This window comes from Cheilinus undulatus, linkage group 21 (genome assembly GCF_018320785.1).
Source record: "Cheilinus undulatus linkage group 21, ASM1832078v1, whole genome shotgun sequence".
NCBI classification, from domain to species: domain Eukaryota; kingdom Metazoa; phylum Chordata; class Actinopteri; order Labriformes; family Labridae; genus Cheilinus; species Cheilinus undulatus.
The window spans coordinates 26,760,075-26,784,440 of record NC_054885.1 but is presented as its reverse complement, the minus strand read 5'-3'; the positions used below and the strand labels follow the sequence as shown (position 1 = coordinate 26,784,440).

The window sequence follows — 24,366 nt, the reverse complement described above, 5'->3', positions numbered from 1 at the left end:
TCTGAGAGGAGCCACCACAACAAAACTTCTCCAACTATCAAGAAAGTGGAACTACAGACTGGCTTCTCTGCTTTTCTCCCCGCATGGCTGCTGAGTTTTTTGCTAATATAGGCTAACTTGTGCAGCAGACAGCTCTGGTGGCGGAGGAAGAGGGGGGTCCCCGCTGGTAAAGATGGACCATTTAATAAGGAGCAGGTCACGCAGGAGAACACCGCTATTTATTTTGATTCTACTTCATGTAACGACGACACAAGCAGGTAAAGTATCTGGTTAACCACCTTGAAATGAATAAAGATGCCCATGTGCTTCCAATGTTAAAGTGCGTAAAGTGTCGAAAAATAGTCCCGTCAGTGCAGCCAGTCAATGATGCACTGAGTCATTGTAGTTTTCATCACTTTTGAGACACTTTAATTTATTTTAGAAGCTAGTCAACACAAAATATTAACCTAAAGGCATATTCTTACTTTATGGGGTTTTTATGCATCATGAATTAAATAATACCAGTGATATTAATCTATGTGAACGTTTGGTGATGCTGAAACTTTCCCAACAGGGTCGCTTCAGGCGGGGATTAAAACAGTGAGCTAACTCAAAATTACATTAAAAATGTCAGCACCTTTCAGAACTCTGCAATAAGTTGCAATATAAACGGTATTTTTGATACATGCATATTTGTTAATCGTGCCTATCCAATGTGAATCTGTGTTAAAGTTTACGTTCCCTGCTCCATCTTGCATTTTAATTGAATATATCTCCAAGGTTTGATTTCCTCACCGCGTCAGGTGTGCTGGGGGAGTTGGAGCGAGCTCAGGAGATGTATGATGTCATGTTTGAGTTTGCTTGTGACCAGCGTCGGTTTACTGTGAAGAGGTTTAGCGTTGGCTTGAGAAAGAGGTGAATGGCTGAACACTGACCGAGCTGAGTAGATTAAAATTCCTGTCATGGATCTGTTTAATGTGCCCTCTGCTCGAACAGGTCTTAAGTGAAGGCGCTTAGCACTAACACTCTTACTGCCTTATTATGATTATTCTGGCACACATTAATATTATACACGTTTTATTGCAGGTGACCACCTCAGGTCATATTTTACACTGTTGTAACTTAATCACACTGTCTTGTAGTGACTGAACTTATTGTTCAGTTATCCACCTGCAAGAAAAGGGGCTGGTCTTTGACAAACAGCTGTGCCTGTCTGTCTGCCTGTCTGTCTGAGTGCAAGTGTCCTCATAGGGTTGTCAAGATACTAGAATTCAAGATCAAACTAAATAGACCCGCCACAGAAACAAAAATAGTGCTCCAAGGCAACCAATATCAGGCAATATCTTGGTTTCACTTCACAAAACTTGCAGGTTAAATCCTTCACACTGACCGAACTGCATTCAAACATTGTTAACATTTTGTTGCCAATTTCTTCTGTGCAATTAAGACAGTATGCAGTTTCCCTGCAATTTTATTGACCAGTCACATGAAAGAAATGTAGCCTTTCAAAGTGTTGGTACTATTTAATACCAAATTATTAAAAAAGGAGACTGCATTATCCAAAAATTTAACTTAGCTAGGGCTGGGCAGTTTCATCATAATATTTGCATTGTACAATTATTTAAAAAAGATAAATGTGAACAAATCATAACTGTGCTGCATGCCATGTTACACTTTGGCCAGAGTTTTTTTTTTTTTTAAATTCATCATTGCCATTTTTAGCATTATATTGACGAGGCTTAGTGTCAGTTCATGCAGGGCATGGTAGTCATATGCCCAGCTGTGGTTAGCTGATCCCAGTTATTGCCCCCCAGCTCCCGCATCCAATCACAGCTCTTTCTCTCAACACACCGGTGTATTTTAATATGACATACTTCTCACTAATCCCTGCTTGCATTAATGCTGATGCACCATGCTGCTGCTGCTGGCAAAGCTCAACCTCCTCCCTCCCAGCCTCATCCATTATTGCTTAGAACTTTTTGCACCTTCTACCTTGGATTAATTGCTTTGGAACCAGTTTAATTCTACTCAGTATGCATTTTTATATATCAGTCCATATGGAAACAGCTATGCACTCCCTGGGAAGTCAAAGTATTCTGCTTGACTAACCCAGGAAGCATCTTTTGAGCAGAACCTTCTCTGCCAAGTAAAACTGTATATTCATTTGGCCATGGAATGGTAAAATGTATGACAACAGTGTTCCTGAATGAAATACATTTATGTTTTTTTAACACATCTATTATCTCTTTAATGTCATACTCAATAAGTGTAAAATCAATGAGTAGTCATATTTCAAAATCATGATCTCTATACCAATCAAAATAATTGTGATTATGAATTATGATTTTTGCCATAATCGAGCATCCCTAGCCATAGCCCACATCTTCTGGCCTTTTCAGCAAATGCTTGTGCCATCCTTTGACTTTCTTGTCCTAAATTTAGCCCGTAACAGCCGGCTTGTGCATACAAACCGTATATCACTCGGCCCACTGCTGTCTGTCACCCACACAGGCTTCATGCCCTGTGGCCATGTCCTGAGTATCTTCTCCTGGCAGCAGACAATTTCCTTGCAGGTGCTGTGGTTTAGAGACTCCCTGATGGTGCGACATGCCTCAACAGCAGGAGTTAACCCTGTGGTCACCAAAGAGTACTTAAAGATGCCTTATTGTCACCCAGTGGCTTTCCACATGCTCACACTTTATGGCTGGCAGGATTTGTTGGAATTCTCTGGCTGATGGCAGGAGGAAGTGAGCCAAAGGACACACTCACATTCAAGTGACACAGCAGCCTCGATGTCCCCTGCTCTCTAATGAGGGTCTGTGAAGTGAGAGGCTGAGATGATTTAAAAGTACAGGACATATGGCGGCGCTGATATGAGGGTCTCAGATACGTGCACATGGTTGATAATGTATTCTGACCCTCAGTCTGGTTGTGTGTCTGTGTACGTGTGCAAGAATGTTTCCCCATGTGCTTTCTGTGTGTGTTCAACAGAGATGAGAGAGCACTTTGTAGTCATGTTTGCTGACAGGAAGTGAGACATTCTTGCACACAGTTAGTTTCAGTTAGAATCCTCTGTTCTTTTGCCTCAACACATTTTTGTTTAGCACATCTCTGTTTCTTTTAAAGCCTGGGAAAACTGTTTGTTTTTTTTATTCTATTTGCTTTATCTCTTTATTTACATCATCCTTTTCTTGCTTATGCCCTGCCTCATGCTTGACTGGTTCTATGACAGGGGAGGAAATCTTGCATACAGCCCCCTCACTGGGTCCTGTTTGATCCAGCCTCTTCGCCAATCCTGCATCCGACTCCCAAAGGAGGATGACAAGCCTTGTTCGCCTTTGATCTGGCAACAAATTAGAGGCAAATGAAAACAAATGAAAAAGCGGCTGAATTTTGCAGGATACAGACTATGAAAAGAGGAACTTTATGCCTGTTAAGGCTTGAGCATTTTCTTCTCCTGTGTGATTTTATGTTTCTCCAATGGAAACATTAAACATTACACATTTTAGATATGCTGATGTCTGTCCCTGAGCTGCTGATGCTGCAAGTGCAATATCAAACTGCTTCTGAGCCGTTTGATGAAGGAATAGTTTTCTTTAATATGCAGAAGTGATGCTTAAACAATTCATGACACTGGACTGCAATCTATAGTATTCCACTCACATCTGGCTTCCAGAAACTCAGTGACTCTTTTCCCCTCGGGCTTCTATGGCTCTGTGTTTCTGATCACCCCATGCTTTAAGGGGCTTTCTGTGGGCCTGCTTGGAGATGCCTCCTTTAGAATTGCAATGAGCAGACATCAGAGGAGTTGACTCCACTTCACTGCAGTGTCCCCTACATTTCATCTGCCTCGTTCTCCCAGTTTATGAGCTTCCAACATGGTTTAGCATTCCTCATAAGGCCACTCACATCTTAGCAGAGGCCACATTCATTAGGTTTATTTTCCTGTGTGTAAAAAACAGCCTGCTATCCTCTGTGACACTGTGACCTGGCTCATATTTCAACTTATCTGAACCTGCTAAGTGTCACTTAGCATAGACACTAAGCTGCTAACACAGAGGGGGAATGAATCCACAGAGGCCCACATCCTGTGAAGAATTTCTGTCCCTCTGAAGCACAAAGAGACATGACTTCAAAAGGAGCCTGTGTATATACCTGTATCACACACGCCTCGATGTTTTCATGTCTAAGAGACTAAATGACAGCTTTGGATGAAACTTTAATGTCCTTCGTTGTGTATGGGTGCATGTTTGTATCTCTGTAATCCTTTGTGCCTGAGGAGGTGTGTATGCCCCACAAGTGTATAAAAAACTGTGTGCTTTGGTGTCACTATGTCACATATTCACTAACCAATATCCTCTGAAAGTATTATTAAGTTTCTTCCAATACCAAGGCATTTTGAACCCTCCCTCCACATATGAAATGAATTTAAATGAAAGTAATCAGGTCAGGCTGGGTAAAAGGCCAGTGTTAGGCAGTGGAAACCTTAGGGTGTGGATTAACTGCAATCAAAAAGTGTCCTCACAAGTGTAGAAGCTTCCATTTGTGTGGAGTGGCTGCCCTGTCAGGGGCCGTGAGGGGCAGGTGTTTTCTCCATGGGCCAAGCAGCTTTTGGCCCGCTGGCTCATCACGCTGCGAACAAACATGAGCAGAACAAACTGAGGAGATCCAAGAATGTAGGTCTGATGTGAATTGGAAGGAAATGTGTGACCAGATTCCAGTAGAAACTTGCAGCTTCTGCACAAAGTTTAAAGTCTCACACTGAGCTTTGGCCAAGCATCAATATATAGCCAATGACCCACATTCAGCTCTTCTCTCTGACCATGAATTTGTTTGAAAGTTGTTTTCATACTCACTCACCTTGGATCATTGATTGATTTGATTTTTAATATTTACTAGATATAATTTTACTCATATGTTCCATGTAGCACTCATTTTGATGCAGAAATTTACAAGTAGTGAGCAAGTAGTGAGGTGGAAAATGAACTCACATAAAAGTACAGTTACTATGTTTAAAATTTACATAAATTAAAGTGATGGTCTTAAAGTTTACCCAAGTACAAGTTAAAAGTCACTAATTTAAAGTTTACTTTAAGTACTGAGTACTCAGTAGTCTCTGAGGAGTTAGATAGTAAAATTTGATGTCTCCTTTTTTGCAAGTACAACATGAGAATAGATTTGCAGCCAGATGTTCAGGTAAAGACACACCTCTTTAATAAAGTAATATACCCAGCTAAATTAACAGTGTTAATTAAACTCGCATAGAGCTGAAATTAACTCTTTAAAACTATCTATACTGGTCCACGCTACATATAGTTAAAATCCCCTTTGAAAGTGTTAAATATTTTACAATATGACAGAGCTGCAGTAACTCTTGAAAATCTATGGCTGTAGATTTCCTTTGGCAAGAACAAAGCCAAGAGTCATCTTCATAGCAGGACAATGACTGATGAAAAAAATGCTATATGCGTGGGAGCACCTGAAGTCACTGGTGGAAACTTTAACTTGGTGGATAACTTCACTCATGGTGCAAATGTGTCTCACATCAAAAACAACAATAATCCACCAGAAACATGAGCAAGAGAACCCCAGCAGGGATCACTGTACAACAGAAAACATCCAAACACAAATAAAACATATAAAATACATCTAAACACTCTGCCCAAGGGCATGACTGGGGAGTCTACCCACACATCCCCCAGATTTGAAATCACAGTGAGCAGAGGTTAGATCAGTTGACTCTACAGTATTGAACTAACACTGGTGGATCAGCACTGTCCAATAACTCTAACACTGAAGATCATTTACCCAGAATAGAGTTAAAGTTACAGTTTGGGAGTTAAAATAAAACCAAAATGTTTAACCCTGAGATATCAGCACTCCAGTTTTGCCGTTTTGGGATGCGATGTGTAGTACTTCCCTCTCTATGTGTTACTGTGAAGTCAACAGAGGAGGGTAAAAGAACAAGAGTATAGTACTCAAGTAAAAGTACAGTTACTCTGGTTAAAACTTAAGTAGAAGTACTGATTGCAAAATGTCCTTTAAAATGTACAAGTACCCAAAAAACCACTCAATTACAGTAATCTGATGTAATTAGTTACCAAAACCCAAACGATCGGCACTCGTCATCAAGTTTTACACTTTTATTAAAAAGAAAATCCCATTTTCTTTTTAATAAAAGTGTAAAACTTGATGACGAGTGCCGATCGTTTGTTTTTTGTTTAATAGTGGTTTTGAGCCAGCACCGATATTCTTCATTTTGTTGAGTTGAGCTTGCCTTCTCCAATCTAATGTAATTAGTTACCCCCTGGTCATGAGGCAAGGTGAGACACGTTTACACTATTTACATGACACGTTTTTTGTAATACATTAATTTAAGGGATCATTCTTTAAGTTTCATGTTGTAGTTATGAGAGGGTCAACTGGTTGATACACCTCTATCAGTATTATTTTATTCAAATAGTCACAATAACTGATTTTAAAATGCATAAAGCTAAAAAAGACCAATATATTCTTGCACAAAGGGCTGTGTATTCTTAGGACAGTTTGAGTTGCTGGTCAGGTCAGGTCCAGTCCTCCCGCATACTGACCATCTCTTTAAGCACCAGCAAAGGGGAACAAGATACAGAATCAGCTGGATCATCTGTGGTCGCATAGCTGCCTTGTTTCTGCTCATGCCTACACAGGCTACAGGGTATCATCTTATGAATATTAAAACCCTGGTATTATAAATATTTTGTAATATGCTGAAAACGATTTAAGAACTTGAAGTAGGCAATGTGGGCTGCTTTTATCATCACTTTTTTTTTATCTCATAATGATATTCATAACTTAGAAACCCACAATAACCCTTTAGAATAAGTTGAAAGCTATTCCCAAGGGGGCGCCCACTAAAGAGCTGACTTGACTTGCTCCTAAACTCACAGTGATAACCAAAAGCAGACCTAACCACAAAGCACTGCATTTAAGGAGATAGAAATCTCTCTCTCAGCTTGTATATACTTTCAACCTTTGTTTCCATGTTAAAATAAATGTACCTTTGTCTTTCTAACCCACTCCCGTCTCTTTTAACACCATCTGTTTTTAAGTAAAAGAGCAGAGTGCTTGACAAATCAAACAACACACAGACTCAAAGAGAAATCTTGACAAGGGCAGAGGTCCAGAATGCTATTTTTTCCTGCTCAGACAGTGTTTCAGTCTCATTTGGCTGCTAATGTGTTGAAATTGTCTTTTTTTTTCTCTTACTGCGTATCAGCTCTCCTTGCCCCATAGTGTTTTTGTCCACAAACAGCAGTGACCCAGACAAAAGGTCACGCCCACTGCTAATTAGATTAAGGCTATTCTTCATCCAGCTTGGGAAAAACTGTGTCTGGATTTATTCAAGTACTTCCACCATTACTTTAAAATTCATCACAGGATGTTTTACTGCTTGTTAAAGCTAAATGAATCTGAAAATTCAAAAATAGGTTTCTTTAAAGAGAGTTTTTTATTCAGCTGCTGTTGAGAAAAAGAAGACTATGTATTCAAAAGAATAAAATATTGTCAACACATTTCTATTTCATGTTAATATGGTCAGCATCTGATCATGCTTTGTTTTATATTTATCTTTATGACTCCCAACAGACCCTTGAGGTTCAAACATCAGCTCTTTTCCTGTACCCATCCCAGGGTGTGGTCTAGGATACTATGGGAAATTCTCATCACCCAGATTCATCTTGGCTTTTTTTCTTGTTAAAATTCCCCATTTCCCAGATGCAATAGTTTCTGTCAGTGCAGTATTGTGTGTGTGTGTGTGTGGGTGTGTGTATGTGTGTGTCTGTGTGTGAAGGGTACTTTCAGGCTTGGCTGGGAGTGTAGGTGGTGTGAGTCATACAGAATGTCTTCAGAGACATTTGCTCCAGTAACACAGAGAATGCATTATGTCCATGTATGACTGAGCTGTATGACCACAAGGCATGGAGAGACTGTGTCAAAGTGTCACACGGGCCGAGAAGATAAACAGATGCAGTGTTTGGTGGCATTTCCAGGGGGGTAGTGCCTGGATTTTTTTCTCTTTGACTGTGAACCGCACTGTTACCGGGCAGATGATGTTGTTTCAAAGAGAAAACAATGAGAGAGTGAAAATAATGTCTTAGTAAAGATGATTTAAATATTTTTACCTACAATTTTATCACGTATTATACATCGTGCTTTAGCTTTTTCCAAGTATTGCCAGACGTCTGTGAAATTGCTGGATGTTTAAGCTACTTCCTTTGTGCTCTGACCTTTTGTTGTGAATGGAAAATCCCTGAGTCATCGGTCCATAGAGATTCTACAATGCTATTAGAAAACACAACTTTAAGTGGCGAAGACAGTCTGCTACTCAGGCCAACGGAATAACCACCAGTTTGCAGCTTCTAAGCTTTCTCAGTCTGCTTTTCTCTAGCTGTTTCTGAAGATGCTTATCAGCTAATGCTCATTGGCTGTTAACTATCTGTCTCAATGAGTAACATATTTTTGACAGGTGAGACAAGGTAATGATTACGACAAAGCTTAATGAGATGCAAGCAAAGCCTGCTCAGACAGCCAGTGCTGCAGGAGAGGCTTCAAGAATTGGCTCAACTAAAGGGGACATAACTGAATCCAAAAAATGGAATAGATTACTTTCTTTTATTGATTGCTGCCTGGATCAGGACTTGACATGGCTGGCTGCCACATCCCCGGGGTTTTCCTCTCTATGCCAGAATCATGGATGGTGGTATTGAAACGGGAAAATACAGGATATTTAGCTGAAACTTGCTTGTATTCAATGTGGGTCATCTGATGTTTTGGGTCAGGGTTGCATCCTCCTAAGTGCAGCATATTGTTTTCCCACGTCCTCTGAATCTGCTTGCCAAAATCTTTAAACAGTTTATTTTGCACATGTGTGTGTGTGGGATGCCTATTACTCCCTGCACGTTTAACTGGCAGTTTGTTGTGAATTGTTCCTTTTTGGAGGAATTTCTCTTGCTTGACTCAGATTTCTCCCTCTGGCATTGTTGCACATTTTGACTGTTCACTGTTGTCATGGGAGTGTCAGGGGTCAACGCTCCTCTGTCAGTGCATAGCTGGGACATTTTTGGAATTGAATTGAAATATTTTTAAAGTCATAGTGGTTGAGGCAGAGTTGTTCTATCCAAGAATTGAGGGGGTACACTGACAATGCCATATCTGGATTGCAACATGTTTTGCTGAAAAGTTAATGCTATTAGTTTGTTTTGAGACAGTTTTGTCAGGTGCTGTTTTGGATGAACTGTCAGAAACCCAGGAATCCTGTAAAATGAGATCCATGTTGTTTCAATTACAAACAGTATTCAGACTGTTCCAAACAGCATTGGCCTTATGGCCCGTCTTCCTCCCTGTGCATACATGTGATGCATGAGAGAGATAAAAAAAGGAACAAGATAGACAGACTGAGAGAGAGAGAGAAAGAGAGAGAGCTAGCATGAGAACAAAGTAAAGAGAAAGTTTCAAACTTTTGACTAAAGCACAAACTTTCAACTTTGCCATTTTAAAGGAAATTGATTTGCAGTCAGGAGTCGAAAAAGGCCACAAGAGGCTAGTAAGAGCTCACATGGGATTAGACCAAGACAGAGACACTCCTTCCAATTCAATTAAACACAAACATCAAGGATTAGGACCCAGACATGATGTAAAAGTACAAAGTAAACTCTTGTGAAGAAATTAGCTCTTTTAGTGAAATGTAGGTGTTCTCCCACTCAGAATTACAGGAAAATTACAGGAAAAAAGACGTGCCTGCCATGAATCTGTTTTGATCTTGTATAGGTCAGTTAAAATCTATTTATTTAACTTTTTAACTAAAACAAGATTATAACGCAGGTGGGACGACGTATTGATGTAGGAGTATATCGTCATCCTGCCTCATGTAATTCAATGATCAAATCACTGTCGCCAAGTCATTTTTTTTCTTAAGATATAAGCACACCTAAATAGATTTCCCCACCAGTTACTCTCCCTGCATCTCCTCACAATGATGCTCATGACATTGATGAGGGTAATGTGATTGATAATAAAGACAGCAGGAAGGAAAAGTAAACAGTGGGACAATGTCAGACTGAGGTGATAAGAAGGTAGTGTAAAACTGACCCCAAATTTCAGTAAAAAAATACATTAATTTTACCTTCACCTTTTAGTGGCATTTCACATTTTTCATATCATGAGCTATCAATTATGGCAGAATCACTGTATCATGTTATTATTGCCATCTGGGGCTATATATTGCATATCAGATTGTATGCCTACCCTATTTTATAACATCAGTGGCTTTATTCTGAGCAAAGCTAACAGCTCTTGTAATTATTTGATCACATAGCATGTTAATGGCCCTTTATGGATGCAAAATGAATGCCCTGAGGTCTTAAATACCTTTAGATTTGTGCCCAATGTATCCATTGTTGGAACCCAGCTTGGCCTATTTACAGCCTGGTTGCCATGCTATGGGACTGTGAGGGTGAGCCCTCAAAGCTTCTTGGAATAAACAACCCCTGCTATGCAAATAAATAATGCCATAAAATGTAAAGCTGTGTGCTTCTGCAAGCAATGTCTGGGTAACAGTAAACTCTGCCCACATGTTTAATTAACAAGGAGAATAAAAGGCAAACTCTGTATGAACAGCAAGAGCTACAAGAGGTAATTTGAGTTTAGGATCCTCATTTCAGATGCCTGGAATGCGAAGTGCTGAGTTGCTCTGAACAGGCTCTCTCTAGCAGCTGGTGAGAGACCGGCTGTGCACAAAGCTCTGATCCTGGCTAATGCTCACGGCAGTGCTTTATCAATAGAACATCTAATAACACGACCAGCAGACTGCTAATAAAACACAGGCTCATTGTAATGAGAGAGAGAGCCAAGACTGGGAAAATCCTCATATCTACAGGGGGAGCGGTTCCAAAGCTAAATGTAAATATGCATAATTTGAAAATGTATATTTTAGAACCAGATCCAGATCTCACTATAACAATTAATGAGATCAGTTTCTAATAAACACAAATCTGTCTGAAGTGCTTTAATAACAGTGCTTTGAAATATTCCGTCAAACAGATTTGATCTTATTTATACCAGCAAAGTGTTCAAATGTGGCACAGAAACACTGGTGCTGAGTGAGAGGTGTGCAGGTGTCAGCTGTACGGTGCACTGCAGTAGGATTATGGGTTAGGCTGTGTACCAGCCCTATCCTATAATAACACCCACAGCAGCCTGGCCACCTGCTGCCACATCTCAGAGGGGCTCGGCTCTTCCGACTTTGAGGAAGCAGGAAGCCTCCACACTTTAAGACCAGCCGCACTAAACCCTGCTCTTCAGCTCAGTAACAACCAGCACTTAACAGAGCCAGACAACAAAGTGCTGTCACACTGGCAAAGTTTAAGTGTTAGACTGACTAACAGCATACTGGTACTATCTCCACACAAGCTCCACCCTTCATAAGTGGCCTTTCTTATGATGTTGGAAACAGAAACAAAGACATAATGAAGATACTTGATAGCATTTAACCAATATCATTCTAAAGAAAAAGAATAAGCTACCGTTTATGATAATTATAAGAAAGGTCATAACCATGTGCATATGTCTTATTCTTTCCTCTTTCTTTCTTTTTGTCTTTAATTTTCAGCTGATCCCATTAATGTTCTGCGAGTGTTGGAGCTGTCAGAAAACATGGAGGGGGTGTCTTTTGAGGCTGGTCTCTGCACAAGCAGGAGGGGCATGGAGGAGACAGACCTGGCCTACAAGATTGACAAAAAGATCCAGCTCAGTGCTCCCACCAAACAGCTCTTCCCAGGTATTGGATTTTATCCCTACCACACAGCAAAGCCCCTGGATTCATAGAGCCATGAAGAACTTGAGGATTTCCAAAAATAGTAAAAAAATAAGCATTCAAATGTGTCACTTTTATGAGGGATTCTGCTCCCAGTAAAACCTTCAGTTATCTGTCTTTGAACTCCCTCTCCTCCTCATTGGTGCTTGCTGCTTTCACGGGCGATATTTTTCATCATTATTATCTTAACTCAGGTCTCACTGTCAGCGGGAGGTGCCTGCATGTTATAAAAATGTCTGCTTCCTGCAGCGCTCACTCTTGTAAGACTTAACAGCCTCTCCTCTCCTCCCCTCTCCTCTCCTCTCCTCTCCTCTCCTCTCCTCTCCTCTCTTCTCCCTCCACTTGCAGACTCTAAATTTCCAGAGAATTTCTCCCTGATGTCTACATTACGAGCTAAAAAGGGCTCCCAGTTCTTCCTGCTTTCAATCTATGACGACCAGGGGGTGCAGCAGCTGGGGCTAGAAGTGGGCCGCTCACCTGTCTTCCTGTATGAGGATCAGCATGGAAAGCCCACACCAGAAATGTACCCTATCTTCAAGAAGATCAACCTAGCTGATGGAAAGTGGGTAGCTTGAGGGCCTTTAACTTCTTTGTCTTTGAGCAGATGTTGTTTGAAAATATTCTCCTCTCTGTTGATTTAACATTAGAAAAAATTCACCATCACTGTGCAGTTTCTATTAACTGCATGCAACGTATCACTTCACCCAGCCTTGAGTAATGAAGCAGGCCTTTAATAGCCGCAGTCGGATTTATACTGTGCAGTCTGTGTGTTGACCTTGACTGATTTTAAAGGGAATACGATGCTCATGGAGCTTTCTGCAACTATTTGACTTGATCAAAGGGGTTTAGAAATCAATCCTCCACAGTCTGACTCAAAGGCACTTCTGTTTTGCTAGACTTGAAAGACGCGTGTAACATCCCTTTGCATTAATGGGAATCAGAATTCTCCTCAGATAAAAAAATACTTGCACTACTTTATTTTCACAGCACCTCCAGCTAAGGCTCAACTGTGTGTTAATTCTAACTCTGTTTGTACTTTCAGATGGCACAGGATAGCCTACAGCGTGCAGGACAAGTCTGTGACGCTGTACTTGGACTGTCAGCAGGTGGAGACTCTGGATCTGCTGCGAGGGGACAACGCTGTTGTCAGTACTGAGGGTGTCACTGTCTTTGGAACACGGCTACTGGATGAGGCTGTATTTGAGGTAAGGCATCATTACTTATAGTCTGACGCCTCCAAAAGCATTTTAAAAAAATCAGTATCCTATATAGTGGTAGAACAACTGCATAAGGGTACTGTGGCATTTCTGTTTTAAGGAAGATAAAAGAAGCAAGTGACAAACAGTTTCACGTTAGCTTTATGGCATTACAACTACATTTTTAAAAAGCAACCAGATGGACAGCCTTTTCAAGTTATTTCAACCAATAATCAGTGTGTTGAAACTGTGAAAATTTGTATCAGTACTAAACTCTACTCCTTAGCCTATGGAGGAAGCTAATTGTACAAAATCACAAAAACACATTAAGAAATACTGAAACAGTAACCTTGCAAAGCAGTTGGATATGCCTGTTTCCATGTTTCTCACTGGCGAATCCATCTTACAAAGCTCCTGTCTGACCGGGCCCGGTTAGAAAGTGACAGGACCAATCAGCGTCGAGGGGCAGTACTTTTGGGTAAGTTGGAGTCGTGACATAAGCAAGCAGCAACAAGGGGCTCGTGCAATAATGCTGGAAGACATCAGCGTGGATGCTGCCAAAGCACCAGTTTTATCAGAACTTGACAACATTTCTTCGATAAAGAAGAACAAAGAACAGCATTGAGTTGTTTTCTTTTCAAAAACAACAAAAGTCGTGTACTGACAAGTCTATAATTGCCATGGTTTGCATTATGGAGTTCTTTATGGAGTTTACTCCTTTGGTATGGGCGCAGGCGCAGCTCTTTGGCAGCTACATCACGTGTTTTGTTCCTCTGATTGGCCCGTAAAGTTGTGACAGACAGAACATTCATTCAATCACCCTCCAAGTTTTTTTTCAAAGGCTCTGCCCTTTCCCAAACGCTGTCTATGAGTGGTTTACCAGATGGATATGTGAAACACATCCATCTGGCGTGCCAGGTTACTGAAACAGCAGAAAATGGGAAATAGAACCAAAGAAAAAACACATTTTAAATTATCTGTGGTCTTGTAGGAATAACAACTTAATGCCTTTGTCACTGCATTGTTTATGATACTATTCAGTTTGCTTAGCAAACCAGAGAAACCAAAAATAAGTCTTTTTTGGAAATGGTTCTCCATAGCACTAAATCCATGTCTCTAACTCTGTTGATCATGCTGCTGCTTGTCTTTGCCAGGACATTCTTGTAAATAAGATTCTTGATCTGAGTGAGGTTTTTCTGGTTAAAAAAAAAAGGATAAATAGATAAACAATGGCAGTTTTTTCCAGACCTGTAAAAATCAGGATAAAGTGAGGAGCAACTAATTAGAGGATTACATCTGATAAGCTGCACGCTCTTTATTGCTATAAAATAAAACATGCTTAGCAGTTTGTATTTTTCACTGAGTAAGTATCACTATTAACTGGGGATGGGAAGTAACTAATTATGTTTACTAGTGCTAATGTAATTGTTTAGCTTTATGTGTACATGTACTTTTAGAAGTTTTAAAAATCAGTAATTTTACTCTGCTTTAAGTTTATTTTTCAGAGAAGTCTTGTATCATCAATTTATTTGCTACACTGAGAAACGAAAGTAATGATAAATACAGGCAGCTAAACTTTCTGCCAGCTACGTATGTGAAACTAGACAGTTGCTTCACTATGATAACATCAGTAGCACAGGGAGAGAATAATTCTGCAATACATCCAAATTCACTGGTTGTTGCTTCATATTTGCTTCTTGTTTATGCACATAAAGGAAAGATCATATTTTCAACCCACTTCTCAAGTATCAAAAGCTACTATCCAGTAATAAATACAGACCTTATCCAAAATATTTCCTCTCGTTTCTAAAGAAAAGATACAAAAAAAGAAAACAAATCAGCCCCAGAACAGGGCAGACACAGTCTGCAGTGCCATACTGTGGAAGTTAATAAAGGAATGCACATTCATATGACAATAACAGTAACAGTGATGCCTGAGTAGCACAGCCCCCAACCCCAACCTGTCCCCCCACCATCTCCTCTCTTGGAGTTAAGGTGTTGGTGTTGCTATTTGTGCTAAGGGCCAAATCAAAGCACCTTTCAAGCTGTTGTCATTTTCTCTCTGGGCCATTGATTGGAAGACGCACCATCTCCATTTAAAGACTGGACAACACATCTTGGCCAACTGGCCAAGCAGGGATGGGGCAGCACCTTTCCACTTGAGCAAGATGGCACATTTGGTCAAGAGCAGAACAAAGGATACCTTAGATGCTCCTGCAGAGCATCATTGTACTAGCAATGGCAAACACTGCAACAATAGGGTCTGGCTGTACAATTTTGTTGCATTTTTTAGAAAGAGTACAGAAGACATTTTGTAAGTGATGGCAAAGCCATTACATGTGTAGAAAGTGGCATCCGCATTTCTGAATTTATCACAGGTAGGAGTAATATCAGGGTGAATACAAGCTGACTTAAAGTAATAAAAAAAATCTTTATATTAGGTTTTTTTGTATGAGAAGCCACTGTGTTATGAACCAAAAGGTCATATTTCAGTCATAAATAAAGGGCACAGAGTTTAAAGAATTAATCTTCAAATTCATGAAATCATGATTGAATGAGCTTAAGCCACACCCACTCATAAAAGATACATCCCCTCCATTAAAAACAAATGCTTCTGATCAGAGCACAGCTGCCTGGCTCTGTGCCAGAGCAGAGAGCCAGAAGTTGGGGATTAAATCTACTGTTTTCTGGTACAAAGCTCTCTACTATGATACCTTTAATGACCGTAGCATAGTGCTTTTAGCCACCGTAGCTGATAGATTTTGGAAATTCCCCTCACACTGAGTAAAAACACAGCATGAAGCTGGCTTTTAACTTTGTAATGGGCTCCTGTATTTCCATGCTCAGATCAAACGAAGCCAGGATAGAGGTTAACAGTTTACTAAAGCTCAAAATAAAAATTCAGTCACATGTAGATATCAGTGTTTTCACATGTTTGGAGCAATCTTAGTGCATTGATCTAGTGTGTTAAGACACAAAGTTTGGATTTTACTTTACAGGGACACATGCGGTAACTATGGATAAAATTGAAGATTTCTGAAAACATAAAGGAATGCTGTCCCATTGAGTGTAGTATAGAGCAGTGTTTGCCAACTGCCCCCCCCCCCGCCATTAAAAGACCTCTTCATAAACAACTTAATAACTGTTTTATCATGGTTTTAATCAATATTTGCAAATGTAATTTTGGCATCCTCAGAATAGACAAAGCCTCATGCCACCCCTAAGATCTTTGGCGCCCCCCCCTGGGGGGTCCCGGACACCAGGTAGGGAACCAAGGGTACAGAGGCTAGTTCAGTTCCAGTGCTGACTAGACTTAAAATATATACCTTGTCACTTTTTCTTGAGTAGATTTATACTACAGTGGTTTTACTCTTAATCAAGTAAGTTTAAATCAAAGTAACATTCTCTTCTCTCTTCATGACCCTTCCTCCCCTAATATCCTGAAATAATGACTCATTCAAACAAAAAAAAGCTTGGTAGGTTTCATACAGCAGGTTTTAAGTTAACTTTTCTACAAAGCAGGATGCTGTTAAACTCTAGTTATATGCAATGCATTTAGGCTGAGTCTTCTGGTAAAGTGCTGAAGGAGGAGGTCTTGATGACCTTGATATCATACGTGTTTGCATAAAGTCTTGATAAATGTATTCATCAGCCTCTTTTGTACCTCTTTAGATTAGACAAATGCTGCTGGTGTGAACATTTCTATAAGCCACTGAGAACAGTTGAAAGGATATGGAAAACCTGTTTATCAGATGAAATAACTTATTTATACTGTTTAATAGCCAGCAGCATATCCACCATTATACAATTCTTCACAAGATCTCAAATATATCAAAGCAGTAGAATCCAAGGAAGAAAAGTATGCAATACACTCATAATCGTTGGTTTCAGTCTCCCCTGTAATATAAACCTATTACACAGCACATTGCAGTTTCTTAATTGTGTAGTACGATATACAGTCGTGTGGAAGGGTAGGATGAGCAGAACAAAAATTACATTGCACTGTGAAAGCCCAACCCCTCCTCACCTATCTTTTAAGCTACTTATGAAAAGATTTAAAGGGAAAATCATGGGTCAAGAAGCAACAAGGTGGCGGGGGTCTACTGTCAATCAAGTTCTGCTGAAATAAAGCAGTTGAGGAGTAAAAGGAGTTGTTTGGAAAGAGGAGAGCAGTTGTGGTTGTGTTCAGACCTGCCCAGCTGTCTCATTTCCTCTGCAAAGCCAAGAAAAAAACATTCTCTTTGCTCTTTGGATTTGTCTGTGTGGATCTGTTGGCTATAGATGTGTTGATGGAAGTCTGAAGGACTAGCAACGAGGAAACATTGAATTTGTATGGTGTCATCTGCTAATGGGAGACATGCCTCATGGATTAAAATACTGCTGAAACTACCCACAATACATACTTGATTAAAAAAAAGTTTGATCTATTTTTCTAAGGCTGAAGAATGCATATTCAGTTAAGAGTCCACCTATCTGTGAATGTGCTGGGAGAGATAGGGGAGAAAAATGATTTAAGCTCTAGGAGTGGTCCCAGTTCTCTCATTTCTTTGCAGCAACCTTTATTGTCATGAGTCATTCTGTGCTCTTCCCATGACAATATGTAACCAATGCTCAGCTGTCAGACCCAATGAGGTTTCCCATTATATCTTTCTCTTATAGCATGAAATAGAGATCAGCTAAAGCCACTTCCATGTATGTCCTAGGGGCTCTGTGTCTGCTGAGCAATGGAGCGGGATAGAGAAGGAAAGATTGACAATGGTATAAGGCACAGCCAAGTTCAGAGAAATGACAATCCTTCCAAGACTCTTTCACCTCTGTGTCCCTAAAATACCCTTGAGTCTGCAATAGGGAACTGTGAAACTTTAAGGAAGAACAGGAGGAGGGGTATAATCCTCCCTTTTGGCCTAACGGACAGAAAGCCCAGTCTTCTTTACTTTTACCAGAAGAAAAACAGCTGTGTTCCATCTTTTGGGTGACCACCTATATACTGCCTTTGGGTTACGAGTGTGTAGTCAATAATGTCCTCCCAAACCTCGCCAAACACTTTCATTTAACCTTCCCTATACATCAAGTCAACCTCAGCTGCCCCTCCTGTGCACTAAGTTCCTCTACTTCCCCCATACTTCTCTTGCTGACAAACGTTCCAGTTTTTAAATAACTTTATATCCCACTTCAGTTGAGAAATTTGTCTCCTTGTGGCTCAATAAATTTCTCTTTTCTGAAGCATTGAAGATCATTTAATTTTTGGCCTTGCTCCAACAACACTCCCATGTCCTAATTTATCATCATATGGTGAAGAGTTATGATGATGATGCAGTAGTTGCAGCGATTACTAATACCCCTAAGAATATCTGTTGATCAGACCCATTCTTCAGTCCAGTGCATTCACTTCCTGTGGTTAGTACTAGTTGAGTCAGTATGTCAGGATTTTTGTTGATTATATGACAGTACTCTTTTTGCTTTTTCACTGATACAGCTGATGCTGAAAGTGTATTTATGGAATACATTCACTGCAGTAAGGATGTAATCTGTGACTTGCTGCCTATATTTAAGCATCAGGATTGTACACCTCAGGGTGAGGCTGGTGCCAGGGGAGGAGAGATTAAGCAGGCTGACCTCTGGGCCTCTGTTCCCAGGCCCTGGTTCTCGGGGAGGAGGCCAGTGTTCCGGCCCAGTTCTCCCAGCGTGGGAGCTCAGCGTGGGAGCATGGTGACTGTGGTCAGCCACTAATGCCTCTATTGCTTCCAGATTGTCTGCAAGAGTTTGGTGTTCAAATTCAACACTCTGCTTTCAGTTGCAGAAGAGCAAACATGAAACTGTCCACAAGTGTGGTGCTGCTTCTTGGCCGCTGTGTGCCCCGTGTGTTTGTGTGCCTCCAACATGCTGACTGCTTAGATAAGATCCAGCCCAGTGTTTATTTGTTAGGAAATTCAGACCCTTTCTGTCTGGAAATAGGAAATGTTTTGGCTTTCTGTTACAGACATGTTGAAACCATGACTTATCGAGCATATCATTAAAGGCTCATTTTATTTGAGAGTTTAGCAACCCCACTGATTTACCACACAAATCAAACAAACATATTCAAAGGTCTCTTTAATTTGTATTTTGCATTGGTAATGGCATTTTTTTTATGCTTGGTCTTTTTGTCTGGAGCATCTTTTGTAATTTAATCAACAATCAAAAAAGATCCAAAATTTGTTTAACCACAGTGACTTTGTTGTAAGGTCCTACTCCTTTACCAGCAGATGTCATGACTCACATATGAAAGCAAGTTTGTTTCAGACTGAAACCTAATAAGGGCACTTTAAATGAACAAACAGGGCGTTACATATGGCCTCATCTGCTGTGATTTGATTATGGAGTATCTTCTTTGGTTAGCTGGCACTTCACGCCTTATTACAGAGCACAGAAAGGATCAAAGAGGTTGCCCTTCTTTGCCAACAGAGACATGTGGGACCATTAGGTCAGGACATTGGTGAGACCTTTAAAAAGTGTGGATTCAGTGGAGGTGTTTCTCTTTAGCTTGTCTTCACACTTATTTTTCGTACATTCTTGCCCTTGCCTCAATCAGAAACTGCAGAGCACACACAAATTTGGGCAAAACTTCACTCTCTGTGGGTTTCTAGAGAGAACAGCCCCTGCTAGGCAAGAAAAACAAAAAAACTTTGCCGTGAAAGTGTTGCCTTTGATCTAAAATTGAGATTGGATTAGATTGGATTAACTCCCTGTTGCCTTTCTCTCTTATTCTCTGTCTGTCACCTCAGAGTGTAATAATTTACTTTGCTTGACGCTGGCTTTTGGCCAAAAAGGAAGAAAAAAGGATAAGTGGACAACAACTCCTTTCATTTTTGAGGTATTATTGGGAAAATGATTGTTTCCAAAGTCTTTTCCTACACTTTGGTGTATGCTGACCCAAGCTTTGCTCAGAGATTCGTTGGTGATAAGGAATGATTTAAGATGTGTTGGTGGATATGTTAGCTGGTGGAATATTGGAGAAAAAGATTTGTCGTGATCCATTTCACCCCTGGCCACTTAAGCCTAATTAAAGAGATTACAATAAGAATATAATTACCACAACATCCAACGGTTAATCTGGCTTGATTTATCGCAAATCATTGCCCAGCTGTCCCTGGATAACATTTCACCCGGCAATATGTTTGCAATGGCCTGTCAGTTACATAGATCTGTCCCACTAATCTAATCTAAACCTTGTCAAACACTGTGCCGTGGGGCTGCCTACATTTTGTTTATATTGAATTACTTTTGTGACTCATTTCTCAGAGTCAGTAAGCACTGCAGCAGGCTGTTATTTCACTATCGGTTAATCTTCAGATATATTTTTGCACATTTGTACAAATGTTGTGTAACGTTTTTGTCCTTTGACCTATTAATCTTGTAGAAATATACAACAGGACAATCTGTTTCAAACAAGCTTATTATTTTACCAATATGTTCTTCAATAAACAATTAAGTCATAAGTTGTGAAGTAAGCAATTTGCGTCAGGCATTACATGTTCTATGATAATATAGTGTGCACAGAAGACAAGAGTGCTGTTAACTGTAAGGCAATTGAGGCCAATAGAAGCCCTTGGCTTAGTGCTGCAGGGTGCAGCAGTGCTGTCTCTGTGTGTGTTTGTGTATACACACTGGCTGAGCCTGCAGGGTGGGATGGGAAGTGAAAGGTCCAGGCAGGGGGGGGTGAGAGGGAGCTGTTTGACTGTTTTGTGAACACAATTGTACCATTCCTAGAATAAAAGGAAATTAAAGCAGTGGTCTGTAGCAACTGTATTATAAATGACAGTCTGATGATGCTGGTGCACAGTGCATGTTGCTTTACATCTAGGTTTGCACACAGTTTAGCTGCCGTGTTGATACCACCTTTGGGTTTTTAAAATGCCGGTAGCAAATGCCATGTATCTCTGTCAATGCTACTTGCTCTTTCCGTATTCCTTGCCATGTAACATGAAATTTGTCTCTGTTTTTTTGGGTTATTTCAGGGAGAAATTCAGCAGCTCCTGATTCTGGAAGACCCCCAGGCTGCTGCCAACTACTGTGCTAACTACATACCAGACTGTGACTCTGCTTTGCCCTACAACAGCCAAGCCCTGGAGCTGGAGGAGGTCAGTACTTCCACCAGCATGAGTCAATGCCCACTGGAAAAGCTCACACAAATTCTTCATACAGTTCTACAATGGTACAAATGATGAAGTATTGCTCTAGGTCACCCAAGACTGGAGGAGACTGGAATATCTAAATTAATTTTTATTTTTTTTGTTGGCTCAGTTATCCTTAGAGGCTGTGTATTTTATAAGAAGTCTAAGGCAATATGAGGAGCTTCTATTTCTAGGCTCATGTAAAAACATTATCCTGTGCTTTACTTAACACTAAAATGAGCTTGCTTCACTGCCAGCCAGTAAAAGGATAAAAATATGCATCTATCAATAGACCTACAGTACATGCCCTTAAGACCTGTATGATTTATAAGCAGATGACAACCTGAGACAAGTCAAAGTCTAAGTACAGTTTATATGTACCTTGTGTTTGCAAAAAGAGTCTAGAGAGATAAAGGTGGAAGCCATCAGTAAAAGAACTGTCTTTTTTCAAACACTGCTAACAGCAGTATTTTTAGGGTCAGATTCAGGACAAATGCACACAGACAGACACTAACATACACGAAGCTTAAAGCTGATAACACAGACATGAGATAATGGCTCTTTCCATCCTCAGGGCATTCATGAAATTATTGAATTAATCATTGATATGAACGGTTGTATACCTCTATGGAGGTGTGTGAGAGCAAGTGATAAGAACAAAGGAAGCAGGGAAATACTACTTTGTGTGTCTGTTGTTGTAGGTGAGCTTCAACTGATGCACTGTTTTAGAAAAGTGCTTAAATTCTTTTGTATGTGTCTGTATTTTGTGTGTAATGTGTGTATACACTCACATGTGTGTCAGTTCATAACAAATATTGATGACACCCTAGAGATGGCTCCTTAATGGTAGCGTGCAGCCCTTTCAATAGCCCTCCAGCTGGATTTATAACAACAGCTGAGCAATGAGCTCTGGATCCAGAACATGTCAACATCTGTCCCCCCACTGACCTACTTCCCATCATTCTCCCTTACACACTGACCTTGTTTACAAGTGGATCTAACTCACATCACTGATGTCTTTTACAGACTGTGCCTTCAGCGTCATTTTTAGGCCCAGGCCAGTCATATCACTCACATGCAATAGAAATCATCTGCAGGATGACTCAGCCTGTATTAGCTCACTTGCCAGAGTGCACTGAGAATTAGCACCTCTGTAGAAATAAAGACAAGGTGACCCCTGACCCAAACACAAATATGCCCTCTGCTTTGACTGAGAGGACACAACTCCGCATTTGTTTGCCTCTTCTCATTTCATGTTTGCGGTAGTTTTTTTTACCAGCTCAGTGGGAATCCAAGTAGGTATTTCACCCTACACAGTTATTATGGGACCTATTTGCATCAAATAATTGTTACAGGCTTCCTTCTTTTTTCTGTTTGATTAATTACTTGTCCTTTATCCTGTGCCCTCATCCATTGCCCCTTTTTTAAAAGAACACCCAACATGCAGAAGATGCCATGATGCAAAGTGACCAGCCCAGTGAACAACAGGAGGACAAGAAAGGCAAAAAGAATAAAAAGAAGAGAGACAAGGGCTCAAAAGGCAAAGGCAAGCGCAAGGGCAAGGGGAAGAAAGGATCCAGAAAGAAAAAACATGAAGAGGAGGGTCTTGAAGATGGCTTCCTCAGGGTGTCCACTACACTACCTGAGTATCTATCCCAGGAACCTTTTAAACCCACAGAGATGCCAGAAACTGAGAGCATCCTAGAGACTATCATCCCCACTGAAATCTTCTACAAATCCATCGTGGAAATGCCCACACATAAGCCTGACTCCACCACTGAGGCCCTCACTGTTGTGCCCAGTGCTTTTCCCGAATCAGAGGTTACAGAGGAGGTAGAAACATTTACCTGTAGAATTGCTCCTTCTCAACCCCCTCCTACTGTTTGTAGCTCTAACAGATCACTCCCCCCCCTAACCATAGACAGCATCTCTCACCTTCCTACCACCATCACCACCTCCACTAACCAGCAACATCCTAATCATCCCTCGCTATATACCTCCTAAAAAAAGTGAAGAATGCATTGTAAAAGACAGCACTTTCTGATTTTGCTGTATCTCTTTGGCTGTGTTTGATGTTTAACGCTATTTGTCGAATATGATAATATGCATACCACATGTTTGGAAAATGTACATAAAGTGTAAATTTTACAGTAATCATTTCACAGTTCACTCAGAGTGATTATTTTGTACCATCTAAATATGGAATGCTTGTGTGTCTACTTCATATTCATGATTTGCTTATTTACCAAGTAAACTAATTTTTCATACTCACACTGTTTATGTAGCTGTTACAGTCTCTGCCATGCTGCCACATGAATGTGATGTAGTCCATCAGCGAATTAAATTCCGGCACTGCAATTAACTCGCACACCTGTCAACCTGTAGCCTGGATAATCAGCACTTTCCCATAAAAACCACCTGTTATTCTAACATCCATATTGTACATTACAAAATGTGCATTTATTCTGCAGCACTGAGTGCTAATGAGACATGCTCAGTGTCCCCTGGTTCACCTTTGCTGTGACTCATTCACGCCTTTTTATTGGCCTGCAGGAGGACAAGCCAGTGAAGAAGCCAGTGGTAGAGGAGTATGGAGATGACCTTTATGCAGACCTCTATGATGATCTCTCTGTTTCCACGGTAACAATTGGTCCAAATGTGACAGAATATGAGGTGGGTTAAATGCAAATTCATCACCTCAGCACTGAAATACTGAGTGGTTATTTTTGTATTCTCTACAGCTATCACTAAGGGTGGTTTTCTCTTCCCTAACAGACTCTTGAATATGAAGATTACAAGAATGACACAGAGTCATCATATGAAGAGTATGAAATATACGAGGACGGCTTTGACTTTGCAGAGCGGGAAGGTGCACAGATGTGGGATGGAGAGGTAAGTCTCTGAGTGATCTCTGATATCTAGTGAACGGTCACGTCTTCAGTTGACTGTGTCGAGTGATTCTGTCCATGTGGTTCTTCTTCTCAGGCCAGTCTCAGAGCAGAGAAAGGCCAGAAGGGAGAGCCAGCTGTCATTGAGCCGGTGAGCTGCTAGGGGCAATAGAGAAACAGTCGGATAACTTTTGATGTGATTTTAGAAATGGTTTGATAGCCTTCTAATGTACATGTCATTTTCTCTGGGCTTGTTTTAGGGTACATTAGTGGAAGGACCCCCAGGCCTGTCAGGACCACAG

The 24,366-nt window shown here is 40.6% G+C and overlaps 1 protein-coding gene across 1 annotated transcript in view; it reads left to right on the top strand.

Moving 5' to 3' along the window:
- col5a3a (collagen, type V, alpha 3a) overlaps nucleotides 1-24,366 on the top strand; it is a 58,174-nt gene continuing 33,808 nt past the window's right edge. Inside the window, exons 1-10 of the mRNA XM_041777660.1 lie at nucleotides 1-257; nucleotides 11,624-11,791; nucleotides 12,176-12,389; nucleotides 12,870-13,032; nucleotides 21,021-21,143; nucleotides 22,608-23,009; nucleotides 23,730-23,849; nucleotides 23,952-24,068; nucleotides 24,162-24,215; nucleotides 24,325-24,366. Of these exons, the coding sequence (XP_041633594.1) occupies nucleotides 173-257; nucleotides 11,624-11,791; nucleotides 12,176-12,389; nucleotides 12,870-13,032; nucleotides 21,021-21,143; nucleotides 22,608-23,009; nucleotides 23,730-23,849; nucleotides 23,952-24,068; nucleotides 24,162-24,215; nucleotides 24,325-24,366 (1,488 nt within the window). The 5' untranslated portion in view covers nucleotides 1-172. The remainder of the gene's footprint in view (nucleotides 258-11,623; nucleotides 11,792-12,175; nucleotides 12,390-12,869; nucleotides 13,033-21,020; nucleotides 21,144-22,607; nucleotides 23,010-23,729; nucleotides 23,850-23,951; nucleotides 24,069-24,161; nucleotides 24,216-24,324) is intronic.